The sequence below is a fragment of the Danio rerio genome, chromosome 18 (assembly GCF_052040795.2).
Source record: "Danio rerio strain M-AB ecotype USA chromosome 18, GRCz13ab, whole genome shotgun sequence".
NCBI lineage: Eukaryota > Metazoa > Chordata > Actinopteri > Cypriniformes > Danionidae > Danio > Danio rerio.
Genome location: NC_141038.1, coordinates 23,099,623 through 23,121,762, shown reverse-complemented (window position 1 = coordinate 23,121,762; position 22,140 = coordinate 23,099,623). Strand labels below are relative to the sequence as shown.

Here is a 22,140-nt window from a genome sequence, read left to right as displayed (position 1 = left end):
CAACAGCGTTCACCTGATTTGGATGTAAATACCTTCAAATGATGTATTTATATGTAATGTTAGTTTAATTTCAAATCCATGGTGTTGGTGTATAGAGACAAAAATGTTAGAATTGTGTCAACGTTAAAGACTTCCGGTTTGGCAATGTGAGAAGACGACGCCTATCAACAGAGCTCCCGATCATTTCTGATAATATAACTTTAAATAGTGGCATTTAAATAATTTAAAACGTTTTTTTTAAGTGTTAAAACAGTGCTTAACACGAACGTGTCGAGACTACATGATGAGCAAGAATAAATCAGCCGCAAATGCCCCGCCAACGACGAGAACCAGCGTGGCTAGCAAATTAGCCACGATGGCTACCGCGGCCAAATCCGAAGAAACCCAAGAAGACGATAACGGCGTAACAATGAGCCAACTCGTAGCAGAACTAACAAAGCAACGAACCTCGATAAAAGAAGACATCTCAGCTCTGATTCAAGAATCAATAGTGTCTCTTCAGACATCGGTCAATGCCTTGACGGAAACGATGGCGAGTTTCCAGTCTCGCTTAAGCGCCACAGAGACACTCGCGAGCGAAAACTTTTCAGCGCTGGCTGCGGCTGAAAAAACTATTAAAGCCCTGAAAGAGCAAAACACGACACTATTGGATCGAGTGGACGACTTGGAAAACCGGTCGCGGAGAGCAAATCTCAGGATTTTAAATATCCCGGAGAACAGCGAGAAAGGTCAGCCGACTGTTAAATTTGTGTCCGAGATGCTAATGGAAATCATGGGTGAAGAAGTCTTCGAAAAACCTCCAGAATTGGAACGAGCACACCGTTCGCTCGGTCCAAAACCACAGGATGGCCGACCTCCTCGACCACTTGTCGTGTGTTTTCACAGATTTCAAGAGAAAGAAAAAGCATTAATATGGGCCAGGCAGAATGAGGTAAAATACAAGGGCTCGACTTTGAGGATTTATCCTGACATCTCCGCCGATCTCGCCAGAAAGCGTGCCATGTTCAAAGATGTCAAACAACTGCTGTATCAAAAAAAGGTTCCAGTTACTGCATCCTGCACGGCTACGAGTTCATTATGAAGAACAAACATTCCTTTTCGATACGCCAGAGAAAGCGCAGCAATTTTTCGACCAGCGGATTGCTACACATAATAACTCTTGACTTCACAAACACTGTGAACTGATGAAGGATCACGTTGACTTTCAGACACTGAACTTGTAAGATACATAATATATTTAACTGGGCTGCTATGCAGATTGTTTAATATAAATAGATATCCGCGTTGAACAATTCCGCAGTAAGTTGAGATATGTTTTATCTAACTTTATTATTAAGGGAAACGTGTCTTATTATTATTTAAGATCTGCAGATACTTTATTTTTATTTATTTTTATTATGCAGCACTGTATTTATTAACGGTACTTAAACACATTTATTTGTAAGTTTGATTGGTCACTTTATGCTTAACTTATATTACTTTGGGAGCTTTGAGGAGAATAGAAGCACATAGACTTGGAATATCGGGAGCAGAGAGAAGTTTGTGAACTGCGGTTTGTCATTGTTCAAAGGGCAAATCTAGATTGTATTATAGTTTTTGTTGTTTACCAAGGTTCAACCACGTTATCTCGTTATTTTTATTATAAGTTTTTTTTTTTTTCTTTTTTTTTCTCCCCCCAACTTCCCAACCCACACCCAATATACAAAGTTTGGGTACATAGCTGTTGAATAAAAATGGCAATCACAGGCGATAAAGAAAACACAAAAAGTTCAGCAGTACGCTTTGTTAGCTGGAATGTTAGAGGGTTAAACGGACCAGTGAAAAGAACTCGCATATTTACACATATTAAAAAATTAAAAACAGAAATAGCCTTTCTACAGGAAACTCACTTGCGTATTGAAGACCATAATCGACTTAGGAAAAATTGGGTTGGTCAGATTTATCACTCCAGCTTTAATCACAGAACAAGGGGAGCTGCAATCATAATCCACAAAAAAATACAATTCATTGCATCTGAAACTATTTCAGACCCTCAAGGACGATATATTATTGTATCCGGGCACCTTTTTGAGGTACCAGTTGTCTTGGTCAGTGTCTACGCACCCAACTGGGATGACGTTAACTTTGTGAAAAAACTTTTTTCCTTGTTACCAGATTTAAACTCTTTCCATCTCATACTTGGTGGAGATCTGAATTGTGTAATGGATACAACTATGGACCGTTCCAACCCTAAAATTGTACCTCTTTTAAAAATGTCTCAAATATTTGCCGGATATATGAATCAGATTGGCTGCATAGATCCATGGAGGTTTTTATTTCCAGATAAAAAGGTATTCTCATGTTTTTCACATGTTCACCAGACGTATTCGCGGATAGATTATTTTTTTGCTGATAAAAGACTTATCCCGGCAATAAAAAACATAGAATACTCAACTATTATTGAATCCGATCATGCCCCTGTAATTTTTGATATTTGTTTTTCATATAACTATACAACAAGACCAGTATGGAAGCTAAACACAACCTTACTCTCAGACTCAAACTTTTGCAAATTCATATCTCGTGCAATTGACAATTTTTTAATAAATAATAAATCAGACTCGATATCACCATCACTATTATGGGAAACGTTTAAGGCGGTAATAAGGGGAGAAATAATATCATACTCAACCTCGCGTAATAAGGAGAGGAAACAAACTGAGGAGAAACTTATTGAATCAATACAGAAAATCGACCGCCAGTATGCTGATACCCCAACACCCGAACTGTATAGAGAAAAACTTAGTTTAAAGACAAAATATGAATTATTATCAACTGAAAAAACTAAACGTAACTTATTTTTTGCACGTGCTAGATTTTATGAACACGGCGATAAAGCAGGCCGTCTTCTCGCCCAACAATTAAAAAGTAAATCGGCATCTCGGCTCATCCCAAAGATTAAGAATACAAAACAAGACATTACAGTAGACCCACAAGAAATAAATAATATTTTTTATAAATATTACTCTGACCTGTACACCTCAGAATTCCCACAAGAAGACAGTCCCATGTCAACATTTTTATCTAATATTAATCTACCCACTGTTAAAATGGATCAAAGAAAGAACATGGATGAACCTTTACAACTTCAAGAAGTGGAAAATTCAATTAAAGCTATGCAGAGTAGTAAAACCCCTGGACCAGATGGATTTCCCATTGAGTTTTACAAAAAATTTTCCTCACAAATATGCCCTTTACTGTTAAATATGTTTAACCACTCGTTTGAACAAACCAAATTACCTCCAACCCTTACACAGGCCCATATTACAGTTCTCCTGAAACCAGATAAAGATGCCCTTTACTGTAGCTCTTATAGACCCATTTCCTTACTAAATGTTGACGTCAAAATTCTATCTAAATTGTTAGCCTCAAGAATAGAGAACATAATACCAGAAATAATTTCACAAAACCAGACAGGCTTTATAAAGGGACGCCACTCATTCATTAACATCAGAAACCTCCTCAATGTTGTGCACTCTCCTGCATCAGAGGATAGTCCTGAAGTGATTATCTCTCTAGATGCAGAGAAGCCATTCGACAGAGTCGAGTGGAAATACTTATTTGCTGTAATGCACAAATTCGAATTCGGCTCAAAATTTATTTCTTGGATGCGCTTGCTTTATCATCAACCAAAAGCAGCCGTACTCACAAATAAAATAGTGTCTCAATATTTCTCCTTGTCTAGAGGAACACGACAAGGATGCCCCCTTAGCCCTTTGCTATTTATTTTGGCTATAGAACCATTGTCAACAATACTCAAATCATCACAATCCATCAGGGGTATTAAAAGAATGGGTGTAGAGTATAAAGTCTCTTTGTATGCTGATGATCTGTTATTATATATAACTGACCCACTATCATGCATCTCTGAAATTGATAAAATATTAAAAGAATTCGGTAATTTTTCAGGTTATAAATTAAACTTCTCTAAAAGTATATGCTTCCCTATAAATAATATGGCAGTTAAAATTGCAGATACTGACTTACCCTTCTGTTTCTCCAAATCGGGATTTAAATACTTAGGAATTAATATTACCCGTTCATACACAGATTTATTCAAAGCAAATTATAGTCCTATACTTAAAAAAACTAGAATTAGATTTCCAAAGATGGAATGTTATTTATTTGTCTTTAGCAGGTAAAGTCAATTGTGTTAAAATGAATGTACTACCCAGATTATTGTACTTATTTCAAAGCCTCCCAATTTTCTTGCCAAAATCTTTTTTTCAGTCGACCAATAGACTACTGTCTTCCTTTATATGGGGTGGCAAAAAGCCAAGAATACGCAGAGACTTTCTCGAAAGACCTAAAGGAGATGGAGGACTGGCTCTTCCAAATCTGTTAAACTACTATTGGGCAGCAAATTTACAGAAAATAATCTATTGGTTAAAGTTCCCACATACAGAATGGTGTGAAGCAGAAGCTAAGTCTTGCAAATCAACTTCCCTACCAGCACTTATTACAATGAAGACACCTTTCTCACCATCACAATATTCTTCGAGTCCAGTGGTAATTTCGACCCTCAAAATATATAATCAATTTAGACAAGCACTTCAATTCCAAGACTTTTCTTTAGAAACCCCCATATGCAATAATCATCTTTTTCCAGCAGCCAACCTAGATGCTACTTTTAAGAAATGGCAGGACCTGGGCATACTTACATGTAGAGATTTTTTCATTGATAATATTTTTGCCAATTTCAATGACATGAGTAAAAAATTTAATCTTCAAAAATCAGACTTTTTTCGATACCTCCAGGTTCGCCACTTTGTTCAGACCCAGTGCTCTGTATTCCCTCAAATGCCTGCTGAATCTGGACTGGATCTAATTTTAAAGACCCCTGTACACCCCAAAGGTCTCATTTCCAAAATGTATAACCTTATTATGACATTCCATAACACAACATTAGAGAAGATTAAAATGGAATGGATAGAAGAACTAGAAATTAATATTTCTGAAGAAACTTGGGATAAAGCAGTTAAAATTATAAACAAGACTTCATCATGTGCACGTCTTAATCTGATTCAGATAAAAATTCTTTACCGTATTCACTACAGCAAAACCAAACTGGCCAAAATCTACCCCAATATAGATGAAACATGCGATCGTTGCAACTCATGCAAGGCAGACCTGACCCATATGTTCTGGTCATGTGACAAACTGAGACGGTTTTGGTCTTCAATATTTGAAATTTTAAACTCAGCCTTCAATTTAAGAATTCAACCAAATCCGGAAATGGCTATTTTTGGAGTAACAAATGAGGACATCCATTTAGCTAAAGAAATAGAAAACGCCTTTGCCTTTGTAACATTAATAGCTAGAAGAAGAATTCTTATGGAGTGGAAATCACCAATGCCACCTAAACTGTCACTTTGGCTTAGTGATGTAATGCTATTTTTGAAAACAGAAAAAATTAAATATTTTCTCAGAGGATCAACCAAAAAATTTTTCAAAACATGGGACCCTCTAATAATTCATATTGAGACTAATGTACTCCTCCAACCATAAATTCCCAACCCCACCCCCACCCACTTTTTTTTTATTTATTTTTTTTAATTTAATTTACTTATTTATTTATTTTTTCATTTATTTATTTTTTCTGTAAATTTATTTTATTTTCATTTTTATTATTATTAATATATTTTTTATTTAATGCATTTCCTTTTCATCAATTTTTTTTATTATTTATTTATTTATTTATTTTTATTATGTCAATTTGTCTTTTTTTTTTTTTCAATTTATGTATGGTTCAAAAAAAAAGAAAAAACGAAAATACCTTTGTAATTGAATACCTTTAATGTACTGTACCTTTTGTCAAAAACACAATAAAAAAAAAAAAAAAAGAATTGTGTCAACGTTTCAATATTTATGGACCTAACTGTACATTCCTGTCATGGCAAAACTGATTTTTGAGTAGTCATTACTCCAGTTTTCTTTGGTACATGTTTCTCAATCAGCAGATAAAGTTCATCAAATTATCATTGTTAAGGAATAGTTGTGATTGTTATTGATTTTGTGGAAATTGTGATAGCAATTTGAGCAAAATTCTTTGACAGAAAGAAAACTCAACATTTTATTAGAATTGGACGCTTATTTAAGATTATAAATCTCCTTATTCTTATCAAATAAAATTAGTTACAATTATATCTATAAAGCCAGACACTGCATTTTCCCTTTGTTCTATATTTTCAAGTATCTGAATTGTAAGCTGGATTTTATCTGCACAGGTCTGAATCATTTTGACCTCTCGGAATTATAAAACATATCCCAGTAGGAAGCACTTGACCTCTCAGTATTAGAAGACCTCTTACCTTGTTCTCTAGACGTCCAATCAGCTCAGCCAGTCGATTGATCTGTGCCTCAAGTCCTTCTTTTCTCACCTCCACAGCCCCTGACGGAGACACAGAGGAACAGTGCATAATTTGCAGATAGTTTCAATCATGTTTTACTCTTCTAGGCACCTGAAACCTCATCTCAGAGCGGCTGTCATAGCAATGCGACAGGGCGAATCAAACATTCAGACTTTATTACTGAACCCAAGCTTTTACGAAGATTTTAATGGACGTTTACATGTTTTTGCCAGCTGCTTTTATTTTTTATACATTCAATCAGTTCAAACCTGAAGAAATGATGGTGAGTAGAAGAAAAGCATCATGTAAAATGTGCGAAAGGCAAACAAATAACCCCCCACATCGTCAATACTTGCTCAAGGATTTATTAAATTTTATGTTTCTGACCATCATCAGACATAAATACACACATTGAAAATAGCAGTAAATTAAATAAAACAATATTGAATGTGTCATTCAACTATCATATTCACCAGCGATCTAATCCTGGCAGATCACTGGTAGACATGCAGATGGCCACAGAACTGCAAATTCGGCATTATATGGACTACAGATCCAGTCATGCACCGCTCACATGCACCTGTTCCAGATATCGCTGATTGCACACACACACAAATGCACAAAGTCGGAGGATCGTTACGGACTGATTACAAGGACTATTTATTCAACACACACAAATCAATTCTTAGTCCTGTTGAGCTTTATTGTGGACATAACGACGCAGTTTTCTTGCCTTGTTGTGTTGGACCCTTGTCTTGTTTTATTGTTTTTTCCTGTCTGCCACCTGCCTTTTGACTATCTGCCTGTTTACTGACCAAGACTCTGGATTTCCCGTATACATCTGTTTATTTCTGTATTGACTATTGCTTGCCTGACCATTCTGTTGAATAAATCTTGCATTTGAATCCACACTCCGTTGTCCAGCATCCAATCATATAACATCAACAAGCAATCGTGACTTCCAACACAAAACTCTATTCATCCATCACGATAAAATAATAAATCCTAAATGATCCCGATCAAATTATTTATAACATTAAAGTAAATAATGCTTCATTATTTAATCCCCCAATGTTTGTAAAGTCACAATTCAGAACAATTTGCATCTTAATAAAACAACACATTTCTCTCATGACAACTCTTGGAGATTTTGTATAGTTATGAATATGTATATGGCAATGTTGATGTGTTTGATATTGGCAGCATAGATCTGCTATGCTGCTGCTGCTTTGATTGTAATGGCAGCGCAAGTACAGACACTTGCTACTGCGAGTATATTCACAGACATGCTGTCTGAGGGTATAACACACTGCTGCTGCAAACATTATATATTTGTTTCCACCGCATAGAAGATCTAAACACAGGTGGAGCTGGGGTGGAGGAGGGTCTCCAAAAACAAGCTGCAACATAACAGAATGACACTGAGCATTTACAATGCAAGTTTGCAAGCTCACTGGCTGTCGAGGCGGCAACAACTCATCTCCTGTGTCATAGTTAATGACATAAGAGCAGATTAGGTGATCTATCAGCCTGCACGTTTATAGGGCTTCATAAAGAACTTTGCATTAAATTGAATAATGCTACATAATTTAATCCCAAAGGTGTTAAAGTTTGTGAAATCCCAATCTAGAACAAATCACACCTAAATAAAACCAATTACAAATAAATTAAATAATGTTTCATAAAGTAATCCCAAAGATGTTAATGTTCATAAAGTTATTATGCATTAAAGGTGTTTTTTTAGGAGGGACTAAAGACAAGAAGTACTAAAGAGAACTATCATGGAGTTTTGTACATGTACCATAGTATTACCAACTAATGACCATGACTGTACTATGGTACTGTGAATAATGAATACACAGTGTTTACACATTGTTTTTCACAGAAAAACAAAAATGGAGAACGATTAACATGATTTCCACTCTTGCTTTCTTTCTTTTATGCGATGACAGATCCTATTAATGAGGAAAAAAGCTTTTCCTGCCTTTGAAATCAGCCCCACTTGAGGTGCCAAACCAATTAGGCTCTTACACCTCCCTTGTGTTGATGAGGCCAGTATAATGGGGAGGGGAGACACTTTGGAACACATTAACTGTTACCATAGCAATAGCAAGACCAAGTGAACAGAATCCTTTTAAAGGTTTAGTAAGATGATCACTGAATCAATATGATACAGTATCTGAAACCCGCTTTAATTTTTGGCCATACTGCAGCTTAACATCAGATTAGTCGACACTGACAATGTCAGTAAAACTGTTGTCAAATAATTTGGCCATCGAGTAGTCTTTTGATCCAATGTGACCTTTTTTATGAGCCTGCAATGACATTGTTTGACTGGTGTGGCGCTGTGTTTCAATTATCCTCCTGAATGTAATGCAGTAGAAGAAGATACAATGATTACGGCTGTGTGCAAAACCTGAAAAGTCAACTTTTTAAGGATGCATCCCAAGGCATAAAGGCATATATGTATCCTAATAAAGCATCACTTCATGCATCTTTGTATCTAACTAATTATTGAAAGCAGCATGTATGCGTTCTTTGCTGTCATTGATTTCCCACAATCCTGTGCACAGGGGCGCCGCTGGACGCAGATGAAAGTGAAGAGGGGGTGGGGGTGGGGGGAATCTTGCTTGGTGGTCATTTTGTAGTTAAATGTACATTTTGACCAACTTTTTAATAACAATATTAATAATAATAATTTATTGGTGGTCTCACTAACACCACTTCCAGCAACAACCTAGCTTTACCATGTGGTCTCCCATTCATGTACTGACCAGGCACAGCCCTACTTACTGTAGCTTCAGTGGGCGACTATTGATGTGTCTGCAACAGTATCTCATCTAGATAAAATCTAGATGAGATACTGTTGCAGACACATCAATAGTATGTGATTTACTACTTGTTATTGCACCAAAAAAACATGAATGAACATCAGAAGCTATGTTGAAAGCAACAGTACAACCACAGAAGAATTTCAATTAGACAGCTTAAAAACAACATGTCAGTTAAACCGTTCAGTGATTATAAACTTGACAGTTAGCTAGGACAAATGAAGAAATATGCAATTACACATGTATGTATTAATTCAATGCACATATTTTAAATATTTAAGAAACTATAAATCTATTATTCATTCATTCATTTTCTTTTCGGCTTGGTCCTTTTATTAATCTGGGGTCACCACAGCGGAATGAACCGTCAACTTATCCAGATTATGTTTTACGTAGCAGGTGCCCTTCCAGCTGCAACACATCTCTGGGAAACATCCATACACACTTATTCACACTCATACAATACGGAAAATTTAGCCTACCCATTTCACCTGTACCGCATGTCTTTGGACTGTGAGGGAAACCGGAGCACCAGAAGGGAAACCCGCGCAAAGAGCACATGCAAACTCCACACAGAAATGCCAACTGACCCAGCCATGGCTTAAAGCAGCGACCTTCTTGATGTGAGGCTACAGCACTACCTACTGCGCCACTGCGTTGCTTAGATCAATTATTTAATATAAAAAAAAAAAGTTATTATCCACCTTATTCTGCAGATTTCACCATAAAACCAGGATAGAAAAAATGCTAGAAGCTAAAAAGTACTACACATGAACACTCTTGTGTAGAGATATACAGGACAAGTGTTCAAATTGCATGTCTCCATTATTTTCATATGAACAATCTAGTAATGAACATTTATCATATTTAGCGCTCATAAAAACTAGAATGTATGAAGATAATCTTAGAGTCTTGCAACATAATCTTCTTGCTTATGAGACTGTCATGTTGATTAGCTTGGGTGCTTCAGCCACCACATACTGACTTGAAAACAACATCAGTTCAGGCTTCAGTCTGGATCGAGCTGAGCTGAGCCCAAACCATTCCCTGACCACCTGCTAACTGCTGATGTAGTGCTGCCAAATGTATGCCATGGCAATATGCTATCCATGCAAAAACTAAAAAGTTACGAAGTCTAGACTAAATTTAAACTACAAACCACAACACCCCTTTAAGAAATATCTCAGCGAAGCAAAAAAAAAAAAAAAAAAAGGCTAAATTATGTGAAAAAAAACAAACTAACTTCTCTAGTATATTCAATATTGCTGATAATGATTCTTAGTATTTATTTGCAATTATAATCAACATTATTATACAGTTATTGCAAAAAAGTATCAGTATCTTGTCAAAATAAATGTATATTTTTAAATAATGTAAGTATTCAGGACTGACAAAAATTCAAAAAATGCTCCAACAGCTATCAATTTTACAACAAGGTTTCATTCGTTTATGTTTTGCATTTACTAACATAAACCAATAATAAACTTTAGTTGTACAGCAATTATTATTCATACTTCAACATTTAATAATGCAATAATAAAATCCAAATTCATGCTTATTACTATTAGTTAATGCAGAGATAACATGAAGTAACAATGAACAACTGTATTTACATTAACTGACATTAACAAAGATTAATAAACACTGTAATGAATGTATTGTTCCTAGTTTGTTCATGTTAGTAAATGCATTCACTAACATGAACTAATGCAACCTTATTGTAAAGCGTTAAACAATAAATCTTTCAATAATTCTTGAAATAAAAATGAAGACAGAAATAAAGAATCACAGTGTATATTATAAATCTGATGATAAAGCACTGAGCTTGTGTGTATGCTTGTGGAACATGAAACCGAAATAGAGAGTGCGAAAGAAAGCTATTTGAGAAAAGCCTCTGACTGACTGATGGGAGAAAAAAGTGCCATGTGCAAAGCAAGTCTTGCAGAAGTATTGATCAATCTTCTCATCCTGGTGCTCATAAACTATAGCCTGGACAGCATGCTCCAATCCCGACTCTCCCCGCGCCAGCTGACAGCTAGAATGGTGTTTTTATTGTGAGCCGAGTCAGCTTTATCTGTGTCTTGGGGAAATTTAAATCTAGTGCCAGTGTTTGAACGTCACCCATAAAACAGATCTCTTCGATTCAGCACTGTGGTTGTCACTCGAAGAATATCAGCATATTAAGCAAGTTAACTTTACAAAAAAACAAAAAAACAAACGAAGACAATTGAGAAGTATATTAATAAATATCAATAAAGAGAGTTCAAATCAATGAGATTTTGTTATATCTTTTAGTGCTGAAATGTCAAATGTCAGGTAACGTATGGCCCAGGGCACACTCAGTATTAAAGAGTTAGTTCACCCAAAAATGAAAATTCTGTTAATTATTAGTTATTCACACTCATGGTGTTCCAATCCAATCTTCAGAACATAAATTACAATTTTTTTAGATGAAATCTGAGAACTCTCTGATCCTCCAAAAACAGCAAAAATTCAACAAAAATATTGACAAAACCTTCAATGAGACTACAGTGGTTCAACTAAATACTTTTGTGCAGTGCTTAATTTGTAAAAGAATAACTCCAGGACAAAAAACAGAAAATAAAAGTTACCGTGACCAACGTACTATTAAAAACATGTAGCTACAAAGATTAATCATATTAACAATTACTATTCATTTCACTTCTCTAATATGTGCCAAGTGAAAAATATATTAATTAAATGACTCGCTCAGTCTAAAATTCAAAGAGCCCAGAGTTATCTCATCCGTCATGTTTTCTGGCTGACTTAAGATGGCTTTGCTTCTGTTTCCCGCTATCCTGATCCATTCGCGCAGTTTAATCTTCTCAAGATCTCTTTTGATCCGCCTCATTATCAGATTTACTCATGGTTTTAAAATATGAATATGCGTGACATCCTCTTTTTCCGATTTGAAAATAACATTATGTATTTTCGCTGCTCATTGCGCACGAAACAATAATCACCAACCAATGACAGTGATTGTAAACATAAGAAAGCCCATTGGCTGAAAATATTTTTGAGGACCAATAGTTGAACATGACTTTTGAGCATGGTGAGTACTGTCATGTGTGTGTGGGTTCTCTCTCTCTCTCTCTTTCTCCCTCTTACTCACACACACACACACACACACACACACACACACACACACACACACACACACACACACACACACACACACACACACACACACACACACACACACACACACACACACACACACACACACACACACATACACGTAGATATAAGGTCGCTGGTTCGAGCCTCAGCCTTGTCGTTTCTGTGTGGAGTTTGCATGTTCTCCCTGCGTTCGCATGGGTTTCTTCCGGGTGCTCCGGTTTCCCCCACAGTCCATAGACATGCGGTACAGGTGAATTGGGTAGGCTAAAGTGTCCATAGTGTATGAGCGTGTGTGTGAATGAGTGTGTGTGTGTGTGGATGTTTCCCAGAGATGGGTTGCGGCTGGAAGGGCATCTGCTGTGTAAAAACGTGCTGGATAAGTTGGCGTCTTCTATGTTAGATCAGTGTGTGCATTTACTATATGCAATACAAAACTTGCAAGTTGTGCTGCTGACTCTAATAGTAATAGGTTATACTGCCCATAGTAAACCTGGAGCATTGATCTATATGGAGGATGAGAGATCTCTCGATTTTACCAAGTATATCTTAATTTCTGATTTTTACTGCCTTCTAGTGGTCAGCAGCATGTCAGTTGTGGCTTAATGCTCTTATGTTGTGCTTACTGTATGTCATTGTGTTGCGAGCTTATAAAATATTTTCTTTTTAAAGTTGCTATGTGCATTATGGGGTATCATATAAAGAGGCCATGCTTTAAAACAGACTTAAATAGCAAATGGCAATGTTTACAGTACACTAGTTGTCTGGTCGAATGTGTATCAACAGTCCACAAGCTCAAAACATTTCAGATTCTGTATACAAATGTTGTCCATTTGTGATGAGTTGATGCAAAAATGACTGGACAGTACAACCAAAACAGTTCAACCAAAATTCTGATTATTTACTCACTATCTACTTGTTCCAAACCAGGTTCAGTTTGTTTTGCGCTGATGAGCACAAATAAAATATACATAACAACTGTGAACCCTTTTTTTTTCTTTTTTGCTAATGTCTTCCGTATCAGATCATTGTGTGCATTTATTATAGGCAATAAAAAACGTGCAGATTACGCTGCTGACTCTACACTGAAAATTTTAGATAGTAGATTTAACTACCTTAAAGTTAAAATTAACACTCCCTCAGAGTTTATATGGGAACCACTATAAAAGTGTTAAAAATAACACTTTTGAAAGTGTTAACATTATCAACACTGAGAGAGTGTTAATTGGCAAACTCTTATAGTGTAAAATATTTGTTAAATTTACAAAACAAAAATACCAGCAGCTGTGGTTGCCAGAATTTTTCTGTGAAAAACATGGAACTTTTATAGAACTGTATAAATTTACAAAAAAAAAAAAAAATAACCATATTTCATGAACTGACACAATGTTCAGTTTACAAAATCATAGTGAACAAAAATGTAAAGTCATTAGACGCAATAATGTGTTTATGTGTGATTGCAATTAACAAACAGATATTCACTGCATAGGTTACTACATAGTTACCTTTAAACAAAAGAAGATGCAGCATAACATCAATTACTCTCAGTTTATCTTGGACTTGAACACAGATGCTATTATCCTTCACAATGGTAAAACAAAAAACTTTTGCTGTTTTATTTTTTTATTTACTTATTTTTTTGATTTTACAGAAAAATACCGGCAGCTGTGGCTGCCAGTAATCTACTGTTTTTAACATTTTACATTCGTAAATTATCGAACACAATGAAACATACATACAATACATTATACTGACAAAACAAAGACAAAAATAATTCATAAAGAGAAAAATTTATTCGCGCACAAAAGTGTTCTTGAAGGTTCATATAATTAGACTTGGATCACAAAAGTCACATGTTTCTGGTTCCTTTTCTCGACTTTGAATGTCTCTGGAGCATTGCTGTATATGGAGGATGAGGGAGCTCTCAATTTTTTCTGAGTTTGTTTTGCTTAGTTGAACACAGAATAATATATACTGAATAATCTTGGAAACCTGTAACCCTTTACTTCCCTAGGATTTGTTTTTTTTCTCCAGTCGATGTTAATGGTTACTGGTTTCCAACATTCTTCATATATACAGATATACAGTGGTCCCTTGCCATAACACGATTTACCTTTCGCACTTGCAGTTTCGCTGATTTTTTAGTGCAATTTGACATGCTTTTTTTACAGTCCATTGTGTTCTAAGTCAAGATTAGCACATTGTGTTTTGCATCTTGATCGGCTGTAGACCATTGCCAATCAATCCATCCATGTCGTGTCTCTTGTACAGTACAGAATGCATTTAGCTTGCTAAATTTACATAAATATTTGATCGCTAGCAGTGTGACTTTGAAGAGCTGTACTGTATGTTTGCAAGTTTTCTCCCCAACAAACTCCATAATGTTGACAAAACATTCTGCTATGTCAAAGGAACCTGCGGCAACAGCCAAAAGGCTGAGGAAGATACTAACCATTGTAAAGAAAGACATGCTGAGAGAAGGTAGAAGTTGTGCGAGTGTTAAAACGTGAAAAGTGTGAAAATGTTAAGGTCTATCTAAAAAAATAGTGTAGTGAGGGGTTTAACAGCTTTAAAACATCTATAATAATTGAAAAAAAGCGGATTACTTTGTGGATTTTACCTATTGTGGGCTACTTTTACAACAACACTCCCGCTATTAACAAGGGACAATTGTATCTTAATTTCTGTTTAACAGAACAAAAATCTTGAATTGGTTTGGGACAAGCCAAGGGAGACTAAATAAAGACAGACTTTTCATTTTTGGGTAAATAATCCCTTTAATACCAGGTAAAGCAAGCCTGACATCAGACAGCTACAACTCCAAATAAATCCAAGTGTTTGAATCTGCAAAAATGCCTGAATTGCCTGGCTGATCTGATAAAAAAAAAAAAAAAAAAAACTGAGTGGCTGACTATTCTATTAGAACTTAGAGGAAGTGGAAAGTGAGATGGACATTTCAAATATAATCATATACTCCCTTTCTCTGTGAAACATAAGAAAAAGAAAAGCACTAGAATTAATTTGCTCCCATGTCTCTGGGCGCCCAGTTACTGACTGAAACACTGGAAAGCTTTGAGGGAGACCTTTTTTCCACCCTCTCCTCATTAAAAACTCACACATTTCTTCAGTTGCATCATCCATATGAGACTGTCGTGAGCTTGTGGTTTGTGCTGACTTGGCACACGAATGGCTTTGTGTTGTTTTACTGTCTCTTTAGAGTGGTTTCATAACCAACACACTGCAGCTCAGGCACAAATCTCATCAGTAATGGAAATGTGGAGTGTGTTGATAGAGAAAGCCCACGGGAGAGCCGGCGAACCACATCTTTGACAAACTTTAACTGTGCCTTCAGCAATTAGATGGTGTGAGGAATGATAAATGCAGATGTTTTGTGTGATAATGCAGTTGGCTAGCAAGCCTGGACCACAAACAAGAACCTTGCTGAATTGATTAATGTAATGTTTGGAAAAACACAGCTCATGATGAATAGAAGCAATAAAGCAAACACTCCAAAAACAGCATTGAACAAGTCCTTGAGTAAAGCTCGAGTACAAGACTGCAAGAAAAAATTGTAAGTGTGGCTAAAATCAGGCCTAATCCATGTGCCAATTTTACTAAAATATACTATTCCATGTGCTTTTTCACAACAGACACTGACAGCAGAACAATGACTTTCTCTAAAAGATTTTTTTCTGAGATTTTCAGTGTTTTCAATAACTTTTGATTGATAGCAAAAGAATTTAGGTAGAGGCAGCGTGATGGTTCAGTGATTAGCAATCTTGCCTGACACAAGGTTTCTGTAGGTTAAGTCAAATTTAAGACTTTTTAAGACTCTTTTAAGACCATTATGAATGATATTTTAGACTTACAGAGGACTAAACACTAAAGATTTTTTTTTCTAATAGCCCAATTACTTTAGTAAATAGTTTTTATATTAATGGAAGATCATGTAAAGAGATGTGTTGCTTTAGTTTTCCTAATATATAATGCTTTATACACAATTGAAGTCAGAATTATTAGCCCCCCTGAATTATTAGCCCCCATGTTTATTTTTTCCCCAATCTCTGTTTAACGGAGAGAAAATTTTTTTCAACACATTTCTAAACATAATAGTTTTAATAACGCACTTATTTTATCTTTGCTATGATGACAGTATAATATGTCACTAGATATTTTTCAAGACACTTCTATACAGCTTCAAGTGACATTTAAAGCCTAAACTATGTTAATTAGGTTAAGAAGGCAGATTAAGGTAATTAGACAAATTATTGTATAATGATGGTTTGTTCTGTAGACTATCGAAAAAAAATAGCTTAAAGGGGCTAATAATTTTGTCCTTAAAATGTTGTTTAAAAAAATAATAACTTGCTTTTATTCTAGCTAAAATAAAACAAATAAGACTTTCACCAGAAGAAAAAATATTATTAGACATACTGTGAAAATTTCCTTCATCTGATAAACATCAGTTGGGAAATATTAAAAAACAAATTTAAAAACTCAAAAGGGGGCTAATAATTTCTAATAACTTCAACTTTATATTAAACTTAAAATTAAGTGTTAGACTTGTGAATATGTTAAATACATTATTGTACCTTTAACCATATAATACCTACTGTTACATATCTGCATGTATTTAAGGCTTCACAATTGTCAAAGCTTTGCTGTCCCAAGTCATACACATACTGTTTTTCATCCCATTCATTTAGGTAACATATATTTTATTTTGTTTTCCAGATATACTGTAAAAGGTAACTTATACCCATTTTGCATTACATTACATGTGTCTCCACAATAAATAATACAGAGCTTTGATGGTAAAGCTAAGCATTTAAATACTGTATCATCTTACTAAGATGTATTATTTGGTAGACATTGAGCGACAACTGATATTTACATGCATTTTATCTAAGTAGTCTTCTATAATGTTAAAAGGATCTTATTGATTTACATTACAAGCTATCATAAGTCCAGCTTTCTTTTTAAGCTTACCATATAAATATCAGCATTTTTTTTGCTCCTTTCAGGCCTTTGAATGAAATTACCGTGTTTTTCACCTCCTATATTAGCCATTAAAGTCTGGTGTGTATTATGTGATGCTTAAAAACTCACACCGTATGCATTATTTTTGGAACTGCACTGCAAAAATGCCTTTCAGTCAAGAAGCATTTTCTAGAATTAAAAACAAGCAAAATGATCTTGTTTTTTCTTTTGACATAAGTTTATTTTGCTTGCTCCACTGGCAGATTATTTTATGTGTTTTAGGAAAAAACTCACTTAATGTTGACATAATATTTCTTAAAACAAGATAATAACTTTTGCTTGTCTAGAAAATGTTTCTTAATTTAAGAATTTTTGAATTTTTAGACTAGAAACAAGACTAAAAATCCAAGTAAGAAAATAAACCTAAATTATGCCTTTTGTAAACAACTAATAGTGTGTTTTGTTTTCAAAAGGAGGTGTTTGGAGACATGTAATCCCCTCACCTGCACCTGTGTTGATGTTCCTCATGCTCTCCTTTGCACTGACTCTGTTGTTGGGAGGATAATCTGGCACCGGTGCCTCATAGCGTCGATCTGGGACGCGTGGGCTGGTCTTACTGGGGTAAGATCTAGGTCATAACAGGGAAAACAAGGACAAGGAATACAGATGGTTAAAGAATATTTCAAATTTTCCCTCACCATTTACTCACACTCAAGTGGTTATAAAACATTTATCATTTTTTTTCTTTTATTAAAAATTTTGGGGGGAAAGCAGCCATTGACATGTAGAAGCAAAAATACTATGGAAGTCAATGAGCCCTATCATACACCCGATGCAATAAGGTGCAAGATGTATTTGGCGTGATTTTCTATTTTCAGACCAGGCAACTATAATTTATGTTTTCCGCCTCGTTGTTTAAATAGCAAATCCATTTGAGCCACTTTGTGGACTCATAGGTGTGCTGGTCTATAAAAAAGGTGTGTCAAGGCGCATTGTTGGTGCGTTGCTATTTCAAGGAACTAAAATAGACTGTGCAGTTGACCAACTAAAAGCTGGTCTAAAGTCCAGCGCAGAGCATATTAGTTATGCACCTATGCAGGTCCAAACTCTTACAAATTGCTTAAAGGTGCAGTAGGTGATTTTCTTCAGAAACATTTTTGTTGTGCTGGTTGAAAGTCTCTTCACAGTCCAATAGTAATTATTAAAGGAAATGATCTAAATGTGTCCACTTAAACAGCACTATTCCACCTAACCTGCTTTATTGAGTTTTATTTTTATTTATATTGGCTTATTTTTGAACATAGACAGCCTTCTTATACTGTTTACCATGCTACTCTGAATATTCGCTCTGAAATGGCATGTAAGTATGGCTTAGTAATAAGTGTAATTCCTACATGCCGCTGTCCAAACACTAACTAAAGGCTGATTTATACTTCTGCGTCAAACACCGGCGTAGGCTACGGCGCTGACGCATAGCCCTTCGCCGTGGCCATCGCCGTCACTGACGTGCACCTCTCAAAAATTGTAACCACACGTCGCAACAACGCGTAGCGCAAGCTCTGTGATTGGTCGGCTTGCTAGCGCCGACGAGTCTGGGCGGGACCGAAAGCCGCGCGAATGGCGCGAGCGATTGTTTACAAGTGTGGAGTCCCGTGAAGGAGCTCCGGATGGAAAGTTTTGTTCTGTGTTTACCTCATGGTTAAAGTTGTTGCACGTCTGCCGGTTCCTGCCTCAAAATGAGCGAGTTTGAGTCACTTGTACATCCAGGAAGTGTTCAGAATAGCAAAACAGAAGCGAAGAAACTCGACACAGAGGAACATTTACACCTCACTGCCCACTAGCGTTTCGGAAGTGTTAATGCAGACCAACGGAGACAGCGCGCAGAAGTATAAATGCACAGCTGCGCGCGTTGCCTGCGCCGTGAGTTGCGCCGGTCACTTGACGCAGAAGTATAAACCAGGCTTAACTGTTACATTTCTAACTGGCGAATGACATGAACTAGTGGGTTATCCACTGTTGTGACGCGGTGCGCTCGTTTGCGATTTCAGGAGGCGTGGTTTTGAATCACAGTTCCTCCCTGCCGTCCAAACATAATATGCTAAGCCGTTAGCATTTTGGCAGATCACTCACTGCACCTTTAATACACAAAGGCCATCCAGCAATACACAAATAACTTTCTATATGAGAAAAAAATTAAGGATTAAAATGTTACAAAAATTATTATTTTCTACAGAAATATAAAAACCACTAGAGGTGTGAACCTACACTGGTCTCATGGTTCGGTTTGGTTACAGCTATCATGCCATCGACTTGGTTCAATTTGATATCTCGGTGCATTGACAATACTCTCCATTCACAATTTTATGTTTTCCTTCACAGCACAGCAATTGTATTAAAATGTATAAATATATTTATATATTGTTTGTAATAAAATGTTTTTCTTTAGTACAAACAGATATATGAACTGTACCTTTAAAAAGTAAATACACGGAACAACATGAGCATTTATAGCAAGTAAACAAATATAAATATCCCGAATACTCACGCTCGCCTCCTTCACCATAGTAAGCTACCACAATATAGCTCATGTGAGATAAATGACCTCAGTACGTAATAACCGGATATGATTATTACTAAAACGATACCAAAATGTCCACAACTGCATCGCGGTGCACCAAAGAATCAATTAATCTTGACACCCCTAAAAACCACTGCATCCATGCTTTCTTCACCTCAGGGGAGGATTTTTCAGTTTATTCATGAAAATTTGAATTTATAAAATGTTATTATTATTATTTGCAGTATTATTTACTATATACATATTGATATTTGTTTTAATAAAAACAAGCATAGATTTGTCCACCTGTCGGGTTTTGGAGACGTACGTATGAGTCACTAAATGAGGCATAAGAATAGGATGTGTGTTCGGATATAACTTGACCACAATTTGGTATTATTGTTCAATTATTCGTTGCTGGAAATTAGACCTGAATTTAGAAATGGTTTTGAAACAAATCTTTGCGCTTAACAAACTAAATTAAATATATATGCAGGCTAATGGATGTCTTTGGTGGAGTGAAGTGAAGTAAATGAGTTAAGTAAAGAGTAAAAAAAAAAAGAAAGAGAAAGTAAAGAGGCTGAATGGAGGAGCCTCAGTCTTTATCCTATTTCGTTTTTTCCACTTACAAAGTATGCAATGTAAATAGCAAATGCGCCATAGCGCTATACAACTGACTCTTAAAGGAAATGGGAAATACTTTTGCGTCATACGCTTTAGACTCGGCACCTAGATCATTAAAATAGAGCCCAACATGTTCTTGGTGTACTAGAAGATGATTCAGGTCATGATATAGTTTCTCACCCCACTGAAGAATGCTGCTCATCAATGGCATCGACAGCACTTTCTACAGAGCTCAGCAGAGACTGGATCTGATTGGCTGATTCCTTCAAGAGGAAGCGGGTAACAAACTGCTCAACATTAGTTCCACGTTCATACACCTGCAGAGAGAAAAAGAGGAGACTCAAGGAGAGGAAAAAACGCATAAGGCACATCAGCACTTTTACAAGCATGTTTATTTGATGAAGTCCAGTTTAAGAAATTCTAGTGAACTTTGCTCATGCTTTAGGCAAAACACATGACTGAGAGGTGTGATTCTACAGAAGATCTCATGGGACGAACATATCTGGGATGAGCTTAAAGAAAAAGGAAAAAGTAAGTAGCTCGTGTAGGTAAAAGCTTGAGGGCAAGTCAAGTTGTGAAAGCTTGTAATGGTATGGGGCATTAGAGGAGCCAACATTCATTGATCTGGTGACATTTTGACCACTTTCCCAAACACACAGAGTCTGTTTTACACTGCAAAAGGCATAATGTCACACAAGGGTGTTGTATTGGAAGAAATGGACTGTGACTGTGCTGAAGGCTATTGCCTTGAAGCTGCTTTAGAGTTGAACTTTAAGCATTTTTGTTGTATGTACAAACACATGGATTCTGATATATGGCAATATATGCAAATTACATATATGACATACATTTATGTTTGGATTTCACATATACAGTTTTATGCAAAAATTTGGGCACCCCTCTGTGGTTGCATAGTTATGTGATCTTTCTTTATAAGAGAAGATTGCAGTGAAATGCTATTCGATTTCTTGTGAAAGCTAGATTATGTCATGTTTTTCAGACAGAAATACATAGTGTAGAAGTATTGAGATGTGTGAAATTAAACTGAAAATAAATAATAGGCTATAAAAAAGTCTGGGCACCCTCTCTTTTGGGTGGATTTCAAAACCTGTAGTCACTTAATGCTGATTGATTACAAAAAAAATATATATATATTGATTCAGTGAACCTTTACAATTTGAACACGGGTGCAACCAATAATGAAAAAAGGATATTTATATAGCTGATTGCTACTTATGCTTCTCCTTATTGTGAATCTGAAAGTAGCAACATGGGACCCTTCCTAATGACCTAAAATCTAGGATAATTCACCAACATGAATTAGAACAAGGATGCAATAAGCTATCCCAAAGGTTTAAAGTCTCTATCTACACAGTCAAAAATATAGCAAGAAAATGGAAGGCCACAGGAACAGTTCTTGTACAGGAAAGATGTGCTAGACCAAGAAAAATATCTGAAAGGCAAAGGCTAGGAATGGTAAGAATGGTCACAGGCCACCTCAAAAGAGTTTCAGAAACATCTTGCTGCTGATAATGTCATTGTACATCATTCCACAGTACAGCACACTCTTCACAAAGAACAGCTCAATAGAAGGTGATGCAAAATAAGCCTTTTCTGCCTT

At 35.9% G+C, this 22,140-nt stretch overlaps 1 protein-coding gene across 3 annotated transcripts in view; it reads right to left on the bottom strand.

Annotated features, from left to right (window-relative positions):
- Positions 1 to 22,140, bottom strand: part of necab2 (N-terminal EF-hand calcium binding protein 2) — a 205,973-nt gene that overhangs the window by 37,665 nt on the left and 146,168 nt on the right. For 2 of the 3 annotated variants that reach the window (NM_001328213.1, XM_087292316.1), the window contains 3 exon segments: positions 6,351 to 6,430; positions 17,842 to 17,966; positions 20,700 to 20,836. In NM_001328213.1, the coding sequence (NP_001315142.1) occupies positions 6,351 to 6,430; positions 17,842 to 17,966; positions 20,700 to 20,836 (342 nt within the window). 3 annotated transcript variants of the gene reach the window in all.